The following is a 12,922-nucleotide window of genomic DNA, read 5'->3' as shown; positions in this document are numbered from 1 at the left end:
ATGCCTCCTTTTATAAACGATTCACAAAAATGCTTTTGAGACTGATCTTATCAGGGCACTGTTTGTGTTCTACTTTTGTCCTAAAAATGATTTGAAAGACTTTTTCGGGATTGTTTGGGTTTATTTTTAAGTGTAGACATTGCTAATTTCAGTTTATAAGACTTCCAAAGAAAGAGATAAGCTGGAACCATAAAAAATAAAAGATCAGAACTATTGTGCAACCGTAAATAAGCTTTAGTTTCCAGTATGAAAATCCAAGAAACCACAATGGCACCACTTAAATACTATCACATTATAAAGTTGCACTTTTTCAATGCATCACAAATTAATGAACTGCCAATACATTGCTAAACTGTAACTAGATAGTAAACACAGGCTTTATTGTAGGAGTAGAATCCATAGTGAACTGTGGACTTATATTTGTTGGGAGGCCAGAAATACCAAATGAATGCTAACAGCTGTATTTCATGTGAAATGACATTTAAGTTATTACCTTTAGACGTAGATCCATGTCCTGTTCAGCCTGTCACTGGAGTCAGAGCAGTTATCACCATTCATATTTCTGATCTATTTCACCTCCTACATCAGCTAACCTCTGCAGGTTGAACAGATGTCCTTTGTCTGAAAGGTGTAGTATTAATGTCTAGGTGCACCTGCTGATTCTGTCTGAGAATAGCCCTTTAATATCTCCCTGCCTCTATTTCTGCCCCTGGCCTGGAAATTTCCTGTTACTTCCCGTCACTGGATTACAACTATATCATTCCTCAGCATAGACAGTGAGGAGAAAAAATAAAATGAAATTGATTACATTTGGAGGTAAAGGCTACATGATAGATTGCGCATCAGGAATAGACCAAACATAATTTGGTAAAACCAGGGACATAAATAAGTGAGCAACCAGTTGTTCTTCATTGGAGTGTAATTCTGTGGATTGTTAGCAACTGAACAGCATGTTTCCAACGTCTCCGGACAGGATAAAATTCATAAAAAAAGAAAATCCAACTCTGCTTCTGTGTGCATTTACTGCAGGTTGGTTTCAGTGAACATACTGGGATATTTCATGTGGGAAAGCCCCAGGCAGAGTGAACCCTAGAGCAGATATGGACAAGCAGGCAGCTCTCAATAATAACACAGCAGATAATCTCATATAAACGTAAAAGGTAAATGAGGGTGAAATATTCCTTTAAAACTTTTGACCAAATGAGTCAAAAAACAGTAGTAGCCAAAGTAGTTTGTACACTTTAAAAAGTGACGTTTCATGTGACGTTATAAAGGGGAGACTTCTGTTTAAAGCAGATGAAAACATCACAACCAAAATCAAACATCTGTCAAAACTACCCAACAGACCTTTGATTTGTCACAAGCCGTGGCATGAGCACATCCAATACCTAGACTTATTTCAATTACTATTTTTTTCCTTCAAAATTACATTATATGATATGATATGCAAACCATTTATACCTATCCAGTCCCTCGTTTGTATAAACATCTGCTGAAGACTGCGATGGACTGGTGATCTGTCCAGGGTGTACCCCTGCCTTTCACCCAAAGAGAGCTGGGATAGGCTCCAGCAGATCCTTGTGATCCTAAATAGGAATGAGAGGGTATAGATGATGGATGGATGTGCTGAAGAACAGAGACATTGTGGGAGCCTAAACACAGTTAGTGCAGCTGTTCCAGTGGGATTCAAGTGCAGTCATGCACAAGAGAAACCAACAAGTGAGGCTAAATGAGGGAAGCAGCTCTAGCAGCTTCATGCACAACTAAACTCCTGTAAACTTTGATTGGTGAGCAGAAAGCTCCGGCCTCTTGGGAAATTAGAGGAAACAGCAAAAGGTAAAACACTAGCAATATACACATTAAATAAAATGATTGCATACTACCCTGCTATTGCCAGTGTGCTGCATTTTCAGGCAAATTACCATCGCATGCAGTTAGAGAGGCAGGAGTTGAAGGGTAGAGGGACATGCAGCCTGAAGTCCTAATAAAATCAGTTACACAAGGAAAATCACATCGCAGTCTGCTAGAAAATTCAAGATATTACTCGTCTCTTTATGGTGAACGGGCGCAGCTTTCATCAGCGATAACAACCGACAACAACATAACAGAGATGAAGGTCAATCACGCCGGCAAACACGCCGATTCAGAAAACATACACAGGGGAACAACTCAATTACTTGGACTCGTGTCTGAAGAGCTTTAATGAGCCATCTATTCAAAAGACTCTCAAGCAAAATCACCGAATATCATTCAAGACTAATTAATTCAAGATTGAAACTTCCTTGATTAAAATGTTATATAATGGCAATTACACAATGGTTGCTGTCAGGAAATCAAAGCATGCTCAAGGTTAAGACTCTGGCGGAAACATATTTCTGCCTCTTCAGGTACGGTTACACTGTGTGCATACACAAAAGGTTACAGGCAGTGCCTTACATTGTAGGAAACAAAAATCATATGTTGCTTTGAAAGGAAACTTTAAATTTTTCTCTTTGAGATCAGTGAACAAGGTGCATTTAACAGCTGGCAGAACCACCAGTCTGAAGAACAATAAAGCGAAAAGTCTGGCAGGATGCAAAATCTGACATCACAGCAAAGTCACATTATTCCAAGCCCCCTTCAACAGGTGAGGGGCCAAAAATAAATAAATAATAGCTGCCAATTCTTTCATCTACATCAGCTCAAAGACCCAGGAGACAGGCCTGTGATAAGTAAGGGGAAAGACCAGAAAGAGACGGAAATCTCAAAGGAAATCTCACACATGAATTGATACAAGATGAGAGCCCTAATTCTGTAAACAGGAACTAGTGTCTTGTCATGGTAAAGCACAGGAGGGAAGTGAACAGCGAAGACACAGCAGCAAATTTTAGCTTGAAAGTTCTATTTTTTTATTTTACTATTTTCTGTACAGGCCGACCTGCTGTACTCAGACACATGCAGGGCTGTAAAAAGAAGGGGAGGTTTTGTGAGTCACGGTTCGGTGTTTTCCCAGGTCCAATGTGCTCTTTCACATTAAAGCTGCGAGAAAAGAATATTGTTTTAACTGAACACAAAATTTTCAACCAACCAGTTTCTCTCAACTCTAAGATGAATTTTAGCAGCTTGCAGCAAATTGTTTTGGTTCACCATAATTTCAACTTAAATATTGAAGCTGCACGTAGAGAGAAGTTAAAATGTTATTTGTATGCCAGATGCTGTCTGACATAATCACTATCTATCATAGCTGTACAGAGAATAAACACATCTAGCAAAGCTTGTGTTCTATAATACGTGAATGCAGCTTGATTGAAGTGGTTAGATCAGCACGTTAGAGAGGCCCAGCAGAAACATGTCCGACTGCCCCACAGATACCCACATGCGTTACACAGGCTTGCTATGTTTCCCAAACAATGCACCTGTACTGCATGTTTGCAATAATGTAAAATGTGCAGTCTCAGGTTATAAAGCATCAAATCACGTGGGGAAGAAACAAACTATGTGATGTAGAGCTGGGTATTTAAAATGATGACAGTGGAGAAATGTGCACTTTGAATTTCTGCAACACTGCAAAAAAGAGAGCTTTGAAAAGATTGTCAGAAACATGAATGGGAGCGAGGTGTTGTGAAGGCTGACCCTGGAAGACAAAACTCTGAGCAGCAAAACCACTACACATCAGCACACTAGCTAATCATTTATGAGGTCTGTCCATGCAGATCTCTTACACTTACAGGTAAGTGATGAAGCAAAGCACCGAGCAAACACAGCAGCTTCAGCAGACTGAACACAGGCACAACCCATAATTAATCAACAACAGTGTAAACACTTGAGTCTAATGGGCTCAACTCTGCTCAGTAGAGAAAGCTCAGTTTCACATGAAGAGAGTTAGCGAGACCTGACAACATTCACAGAAAGAACCAGGATCAGGCTCCAATAAACAGTTTTAATCCAGTCTTATCTACAGTTACATACTGTGCACTCTGGAAATAGGTTTACTCTGGTTGGTTCACTGACCAGAATCTAATGAGAGGCATATACACATATTCAGCATGTCAACAGATACAACATATAACCGAGTAGACTTAAGATGATACATATGAAATGACACACCATGGTACAATACCTGAAACATATGGAGCAACATTACAGTACTGTTTGATATCATGTCAGAATCTCCAAAAAGTACATTACATTATTCAGCTGTTATGTAAGTGAGCTGTTATGGGAAACCAGAGCTCAGTTCCGTGCAGAGATCATTTTGTTCTAAGCAGTGCATCCTCTGGGCCACTACTGTCAGTGCTGTCAGTGTGCTAAATTCTACACTTCAAGATGTTTTGTATTTTTCTGCAGGAGGGAAACATCTGGTAGTGTATCTTCCCCCCTGTGAAAGATAGAATGTGATCGAATGCGGAAAACTGGCCTCAGCAGGCTCATCACAGGTATGAACTGGAAAGAACAGGATGACTCTTTCTTCCTGCCCTAAAACATGCTGCCATGACAGACAGATGTAATGTAGCCCTCCACCCATGTAAAAGTACATCAGCTTAAACCTGTAGACTCCTCCCTTCACACAGGCCATTTAATATCTTTACACATCATTTCCTCTTATGTATTGGTCACTATTTCACATTTAAACTCCAAATACTTTTCATTGTTTACTGCAGGGCTAACTCATACGAGTTCTTTTATTTACTTAATAAACTCACAAATGTAGAAGCTTTTTTTGCGGGATGTTTTATGATCTTTTTAATTTATAATCAAAGTGGGTGAAAATAGAAAAAGGGAGCAAATTATCCTAAAACAAAGGGACAGAGGAAGAAAGTGCTAGTTTATATTAAAAAAATCTTTTACAATAATAAAGCATTTAACAGCTTTGTGTGTTTTATGTCTAGAGCTAACAAAGAAGTACAACAAAGCTCGATATTTTGTTTGATTTAAGAGCTGTGCTTTTGAACAGGTTGTGTCCTACAAGCCATTATTCACAGCTAAGCACTTGGGGGGGTGGGTGTTTCTATGACATGCATAATTGGGTTTAGCCAACTGCTGTGGGCTTTGAGACGTTAACGTCAGGAGTCAAAATCAGAAGTCATGGTCCCAACCAGAAAATTCCTCCTCTCCTTTGGTCTGGTCATGAGGGAAACGATCAAAGTTAATGTAGCATGGGCCCTAAACAAGGAAAAAGAAATTATTGTGGGTTGAGATTCGTGGATGAAGTTGAAACATTGTGTACACACATTCACAACTGCTTGTCCGTTTTTCTGCTATGTGAATAGATAGTATTCATGTCAAATGCCCTGAAAACCTATTTTCTTTTTTTAGTAATGGCGTCTAACATGAGAACATAATTGCTGACACTGGAAAAGTGTTGACAAATGTTGAATTGAAAACGCCCTCAGAATCCCAACGCAATAGACAAGCTCAGTTTTTGGGTAGTAATAAATATTCAGTGTTTGAGAGAAATACTGAATTTGGTTAGTAATCTTCTTTGAAAGTAAACACACAAAATAGCAGAAACACTCAGTTTGACCTTGCGTATGAGCCGAACTGTGGGGGCGTTGAGCTGACCCATCCGCAGCTTGTGCCAGTTCATACTGCTGAACCACCTGAAGGGAAAAAATGAGGGAGATTATAAGTCAAATTCAGTGAGGAAAAAATTATTCATTCCAAATTGAGAAGTCAGCAGTAGAAGAACTTCAACTATAAAGGAGAAAATAAAGCCCTAAATAAATGTTGATACTTCTATTAGGGCTTTTGCACTTTTATCCTGTATGGCACTGTTTGTATATTACATTACCACACTTATTTATATGACTTGTCGCCATGGTTACCTGTGATGCCGGACATCTTTGATCCCATTCTTGGTGTTTCCTAACCTCTGACCCGGCCGAGGTCTGCAAACAAAAATATGCTTATCACTCAGAGAACATTTACAAATCATAAATACACATAAATACACATCTGTATGTTATAATACAACTTAATGACTTGTGGACAGGTTCCATAATTCAAGCTGCACACAGGAAGAACTGCATGAAATGGCCAAACCTCTGTGTATTTTTCATATAAATTTGATACCACCCAGTTCTATTTTATGAGAAACTTCCTCAGCCAAAACACTGAATAACTTTTAAAGCATACTACAGTATACCAGTATATAAAATTGTAACCACGATGCCATCAGGAGGTTATATTCTCACCTGCACAGTTTGCTGATAATGGACTTGGCTGCCTCGCTCAGATAAGGTGGATATTTGAGCACCCCGTCCAAAATCTTTGCATAAATCTTCTGTGGCTCCGAGCTTGAAAAGGGGGGGCTGATGAGTAGGAAACAGAAAACAATTTTCTTGTTATATATTTTTTGATTTAAAGATGCTATTACATAAAAAAGCACACAGCAGTCATCCAAGCAGATACTTATGAGTAACCTCAACCTTGCAACAACTGCAGACACTAAATTATGAAAAAATGTGTTCGCTACAGATGTCAGCCATATCTCCCTGCTGCCATCTACTGGTTCACATTAAGGCTTGAGAGAAAAGAGCAGAAATGACATTTATCTCATCCAGATGAAATGATTAGTATTAGTATTAGTATTAGTATTAGTATTGTTATTACCTTCCAACCAGCAGCTCAAAGATTAAGACACCTAGAGACCAAAAGTCGACTGCATAGTCATGTCCTTGGTTCTTGATGATCTCTGGGGCGATGTATTCAGGGGTACCAACAAACGAGTAGGTTTTATCACCACGTATTAACTCTTTGGCAAAACCAAAGTCCACCTATACAGACAGACAGACAGACAGACAGACAGGCAGGCAGGCAGGCAGGCAGGCAGGCAGGCAGGCAGGCAGACAGACAGACAGACAGACAGACAGACAGACAGACAGACAGACACACACACACACACACACACACACACACACACACACAAACCAAATCATATGCAGTTCAAACACAGGCTTTAGATATGGAAACCCTGTTGACATTAATGGAGAAGCACAGAAAATACTTTCATTTTCACAATATAATGTGTTTCCACAATAATACAATTTGTACTTAGTACCAAACAAACACACACTGTTCTACAGAGACAAGGACTCACCAGTTTCACGTAGCCCTTTACATCTAGCATCAGGTTCTCAGGCTTCAGGTCTCTGTACATAATGTTCTTTTTATGGAGGTAGGCGTAGGCCTCCACCACACACGCAGTGCAGAACATAGCGATGGGCTCGTCAAACCGCCCTCTGACCATCGAAGAGACATAAGAGGTTGAGCTACAGCTCTCGAGAACTACTTGTTCTGCTCGCTTTAATTTGATGTCAGACAAATTTAATGCCTTCTACCACTTTCTATTGCTCTTCATTTCATCTGTCTGCAAAAACAGCTCCTGGGAATTGAAGTTCATTTTATTGTCACTATAGATTGTTTTGGGTATATTTCCCATTATCAGATACTGGAAGCTACTGTTAATGAAACATGGTGTATTTCAGCATTAGCTCAAGTTTCCTATCACATATTTTACAAAAATGACCACATAAAACTGCTTTTTTAATCTGTTTTCTCACACTTCTTTGAGTTTGGTCCAGATCTCCCCACCGCTACAGAACTCCATGACCATGTAGATGTATCTCGTGTCTTTAAATGTTGCATGAAGCCTAGAAAGATTCAGAGTAGAGAAGATTTGTGTGTGAATGCATCTGTTCTTTCTAAGGTGTTATTAAATAATTACATTGATGGTCATAGATACCTAACAATAAAGTCACACTGGATGGCTTTAAGGATTTTCTTCTCAAACATCATGTGCTCCTCCTGTCTCTTGGCAACAATGAGCTTCTTGCTGACTTTCTTCATGGCATAGTATTTTCCATGATTCACTGTGGTCATCTTGTGAATAGAAAGAAAACCCCCCAGTAACTTTTGTGCAGTTCTGTAGACTAGTGCCTGTGCTAGAGTTTCACTCTAATGTATTTTCCCAGAAAAGAGAATTAATGTATTTCACATTCCAACAAATACCGAAATAGAAATAAATAAAACACACATGAGCGCACTCACCAGCTCAACGCGTCCAAACCCTCCGACTCCAAGCGTGACAGGAACGCCTTGATAGCGACCTTCCTGGTAATACACGGGAACCAGATCCTTAAACCTCAGAGTGGAACTGGGACTGAGAAACACGAAGAGCATTTATAACAAATAACAAAATGTTTTACCGCAACAAACTGATCTGTGTGTGATTCATGTGATTACAGATCACAGATTACAGATTACATCACACTCGCTCACCTTGACTTTTCTGGAGCTTGTTGTTCTTGCATCACTTTGGAGCTGGGAAAACAAAAATGGATCAGAATCTGAGCAGGAAACTTTTGGGACAGTTTATTTCTATCCACAAATCACACTGTTACAAACTGCAAAGTGTTTTACATACTCATCAAATAGCTCCAGGTGTTCAATGGGAATTGTCTCTTCAAACACCCTGAAGAAAACACATTGTTAGTAAATCAGAACATTACACAAAGGAAGCCTGGTGCAAACAAGGTAACAAAAACACTGGAGGAATTTCCTCCAAGGATCTATGCGAACAACAGCTGTCATGGCTGAGCCTGAGTGAACAGGAGTATCACCTTCATTTCAACTCAGAATTTAATGCAGCAGCATCACACTCACTCCTTGTCAATGGAGAAGCAGGTAACAGGGCCGTCAGCAGTGCAGGTGGCAGTTCTCAGTACCTCACTGCAAGATGACAAACATGGCACATGTCAAATCTGGAAAACTGTCATTTCTGAACATAAAAATATCTTCAACACCTCAGTGAGGAAAGGTGAACTTTGTTACTGTACAGAAATGAAGAAAACTGTGGATTAACACTAAAATCTGTGGTATTCTACAATTTTTATTTTCTAACCAGCTACAAGTTCATTCCTGATGATTTCAGCAGTGAAATATTTGCATAAAATGGCTGGTTTGTAGCAGGTAGTAATTTAGGGAAACTTTCAGGCTTCTGAAGCATTTTTAATTTTTTTAAGCAAAAGCAACTGACTCCACATCTAGAAGATAATGGCCAGGTGTTACAACCAAAATATCAAAGATGACAGCAGGAGAAGGTGCACGAGGCTCTCACAAATGGCCTCGGGCACACTGCTGTGTCGCCATGGTTACCGTATAAGGGCCTGTTCCCCGAAATGCTCCCCTTTCACCATCCTGCGAATCTGCTTCTGATTCCCATTCACATTTTTAGTCACCAGGACCTGAGGGGGAAAGGGAGAAAGATGGAAAGATGGAGAACATACGCTGCACATACACACAGTGGCACAGCATCGCAGTACAACCCTGCATTACCTCTCCTTTGAGGATGATGTAGAACGTGTTTCCTTCTGTTCCTTCTTGAACTATAACATCTTCGTCCTGGTACTTAACCTATAAATTATAAAGAAAAATAATGCAAACTGACAGATTTGAAGGTTTGGCTGGAAAAAGGGGTAATTAAAAAAAAAAAAAAAGCAAAGCCATAGGATAGGACAGATAGATGACCCAAACTGGATTCTTATTGTGCTTTCACAATAAATCATAGTTACTGATAACATCTAAGTACACACCTCCTCCATGGAGTCAATGATCTTGGACAACTGGACATCATTCAGGTCCTTTAGCGTACGAGACCTGTGTGTCATTCACGCAAGAAAAAAAAAAAAAAAAAGCCAAATCAAGACATCTAAGAATAGCTCAACATTTTGGGACAATTGTAGTTTTTTAATGTTGAAATATTCCTTTAACTTCAGTAAACCATGCTGTAGCTCTGTCTCTAAACTCACGTCTTCAGGAAGCCCATGAGCTGCTCACGTTTCTTCTTAGACTTGTTTGTTATGATGGTTCTGTAGGTCTGTCGCTCCATGCACCACAGATGCACCTCCGTCTTTGCTACGTGAGTGGAAAACATGAAGAACTGAGTTTTTAGCTGTTGAGTTCGCTGTATAATCATTAGCAGAGAGAAATGATTCACACCAAACTAAAACCACACATACTGTAATACACCACAGATAACCTGACACACCCAGGGCCACAGCAACTGATTGAGTGGCTCTTATTAGTGAGGGGGTGAAATACTAGTTTTCACAAACAAAATACTTTCTTTGTAAGGTAAATTAAGAGTCCCAACTACCATTTCTACTTATGTCTGCCTACACAACCAGGGGTCACTACAGAGGCAAACCTTTGACTGTTGCTGTCCGCTTGCAGTTGTACAAGATGGCCAACTCTCCAAACACATCACCACTGGTAAGAGTTCGGAGCTCCCGCCCTGCCTGGGTGACAAGGAGCTCACCAGCTAAAAGGTGGAAAGAAAAGAAGGTCTCTTCATACAAAAACGTGTACAATGTTCTACATGTCTTTAGTGCATTGATGAATATACTTTAAAAGGGGTTTTATATTCAAATGAAAAGGTTTAAAACATCAGAACCCAGTTTTAAATGAACTCCTTATTATCCCAACCTGCAACTATGTACATGCTGTCCCCTTCAGTGCCCTCTTTAATGACTTCATCCCCTGGTTTTAGGTTAGATGCCACTAAGAGGTCCACCATCATTGCTGTTTGCTCATCATCAAGACGACTCAGGAAGTCGTTCTTCTGGATGGCTTTGACAATCAGACTCGTCTCGCTGGTGACGGAAGGTCAGAGGGGTCACTAAAGGTTAATTGCTGGGAAGCTCCCACGCAACATGCAAACAGTTCATTTGACACAAACAAGGGAGGTAGTTTTTCTTAAATGGAATAGTCTCTCATCCGTAGTACAGACTACCAACCTGACAGTTTTCTTGACCCTGGTGCGTGTAATCTCCAGAGTCTGAGGAATTGGTTCGGAGGCAATGACGGCTGCACGGCTTGTCCTGAACTCCAGTTCAATCTCATTACCACTCTGGGAGGGGAACTCTGGAACAGACAAACAGAAGAACACAAATGGAGCATTAACTACTGTAAATGGATGCACTGACTGTGTCACCTCTATAATTTGTAAGTGTGTGTGTGTGTGTGTGTGTGTGTGTGTCTGGTGCCCCTGCAGTCCTCTTACCTAGATCATGATATTGACTCTGCAACACCTGCAAAAGTTTTTCTTTCTCCTGCAGTCGTTGTTCTATGAAGAATAAAGCAGAGAAATTCAAGTCTAGAAAGCATCACAAGGACACAGAACATCCTGTTTCCTCTGGTATGTGTCTGTTTTGTGTATTTACGTGTGAAGCTCCCTCATCACTATCACAGGATCTATTGTGGAGCTGCTGTTTAAGGTGATACAATTATGGTTGCACTCACCCAGGTCTTTATTTTGCCTTTGCAGCTCCTTATTGATCAGACATTGTTTTTCTAGCTGCTGCTTCAGATCCTCTATTTGCTTCTCCATGACTACAGGGGAAATATACAAAAATGAAGATATGTAAGATGAATCAATAGACTAGTAAACAGATAAGTTACTGCATAATCAATGGTAGGCAGGTGAATTGGTTATTAATTATACATCTGAACATGAACATAAAATACAAGAGATAAAGCCATGAGTGCTAACAGTGAAAATGTACACACACAAAGCCACAGATATGATATTTGATCCTGTATTTGACTATGCTGATGCCTTTTCCACAAGGTACTGAGCTCTACTGCACTGCCTGCACACAGCAGGGGTCCTGCTGAATAATGCAGACTAATGATGGACAGTCACCAGGGTGCTTTCTGAATGCTGTCACACCCAAGCAGCTTTGCTAAGCAGCTATTATTGTTCCTATGACTGGTAATGACTGGTACTATCAAATAGTAAAAAAAGAACACATTTTGTTATTCATTCTGCTTTATTCACTGCTACAATAAATTGTGATAGTAACAACCTCAGATGTGTATTAATCGAAAAATTAATTATTCTATGTGCTAACAAATTTCCAAATTTATCAGACCAGACCACAGATCTAATATCTGCCCTCCAAAGATATTAGATCTGTTTGTGAGGAGCTTACAAAAACACTGATAAGGTTTTATTTGGCATTTTCATTTTACTGTAAATGTCAAGATATTTATGTCTCCACTGACAGACAACACAAGGCCACCGGTTATCTGATCAATTTATTGAACACTCACATCCGGTTTATGGTGGGCGAGCTGTTTGCCTACGGGCACATGAGCTCATCACATGACCTCATGTGCTGCCTCACCCTGAACATTGGACGACTATAAGATTAGACACTGTGTTAAAGTGAATCATAAAGTTACTGAACAATAGACCTATATTATCCACTATTAATTGACTGCACGGCTGATTGTTTGTTTGATATTGGGTCGTGCAGAAAGTGAAAAAATCTTAGGTGTAAAAAACACATTTACAGCTTTCTCAGTCATGTAAATTGGATGTGTTATTTTCCAGAACACCCACAATTCACCAGCAAATTAGATACTCATGTGATAATATAGTCCAGTACATAAAAATATGTCGCTGCAGTGTCAAGTGCTAAAAGGGCCTGTGTTGCAGAAACGGCAAGCCTTATTCAGTCATTAAATTTTTACAGGGAGCATACAGTAATAGCAACAAAAACTATGTCACAACATGCTGCACCATTCTGCCTCAGGTTGTTTCATTAACCTGTCACATATGTAGACACAATTGTGCAAGAACACAACTTGCAGGCTTTCTGGGAACTTTCAGATGTAAAGAAAGAGATGTGGATGTTTGGGATTATAAAATATAGTGCATAACAGGTTCATTTAATTCTACACTCTCATCCTGGGCTGTTTTAATCTTTTTTTATGTGATGCAATGGTTACACAAGTATATTATAGCCACATGGAATAAATGGTAAATCTAGCACATTTGTGTTAGAGGACAGGAAAATAGAAACTGGCAGAGAAACTAAAAAAAAAAAACATTACATCTATTTCTGCACAGTAGGAATATGATGCAAAACCTATTACC

At 39.7% G+C, this 12,922-nt stretch overlaps 1 protein-coding gene across 1 annotated transcript; it reads right to left on the bottom strand.

The window, feature by feature from the left end:
- Positions 1-3,899: 3,899 nt before the first annotated feature.
- prkg3 (protein kinase cGMP-dependent 3) lies at positions 3,900-11,368 on the bottom strand. The gene is made up of 21 exons (XM_026318608.1): positions 11,281-11,368; positions 11,042-11,104; positions 10,776-10,902; positions 10,465-10,631; positions 10,187-10,300; positions 9,789-9,894; positions 9,573-9,636; positions 9,316-9,393; positions 9,136-9,224; positions 8,644-8,709; positions 8,405-8,452; positions 8,260-8,301; positions 8,029-8,140; positions 7,724-7,860; positions 7,542-7,631; positions 7,079-7,220; positions 6,592-6,755; positions 6,174-6,290; positions 5,805-5,867; positions 5,504-5,579; positions 3,900-5,142 (listed from the first exon to the last, which is right to left on the bottom strand). The coding sequence occupies exons 1-21, from the start codon at positions 11,366-11,368 to the stop codon at positions 5,056-5,058; spliced, it is 2,040 nt and encodes a 679-aa protein (XP_026174393.1). The 3' UTR covers positions 3,900-5,055.
- Positions 11,369-12,922: the final 1,554 nt, after the last annotated feature.

This window comes from Mastacembelus armatus, chromosome 24 (assembly GCF_900324485.2).
Source record: "Mastacembelus armatus chromosome 24, fMasArm1.2, whole genome shotgun sequence".
NCBI classification, from domain to species: domain Eukaryota; kingdom Metazoa; phylum Chordata; class Actinopteri; order Synbranchiformes; family Mastacembelidae; genus Mastacembelus; species Mastacembelus armatus.
Note: the sequence above shows the minus strand (reverse complement) of the source record. Positions and strands in the feature narration are given on the sequence as shown.

Bases quoted from the DNA above. Each gene is read 5' to 3' on its own strand.
- prkg3 (XM_026318608.1), bottom strand. From the start codon at position 11,368: ATGGAGAAGCAAATAGAGGATCTGAAGCAGCAGCTAGAAAAACAATGT. The intron at 10,632-10,775 runs GTTGGTAGTCTG...TTCCGTCACCAG, and splicing joins AGGGTCAAGAAAACTGTCAG to CGAGACGAGTCTGATTGTCA. The intron at 9,394-9,572 runs GTGTGTACTTAG...TATAATTTATAG, and splicing joins TCATTGACTCCATGGAGGAG to GTTAAGTACCAGGACGAAGA.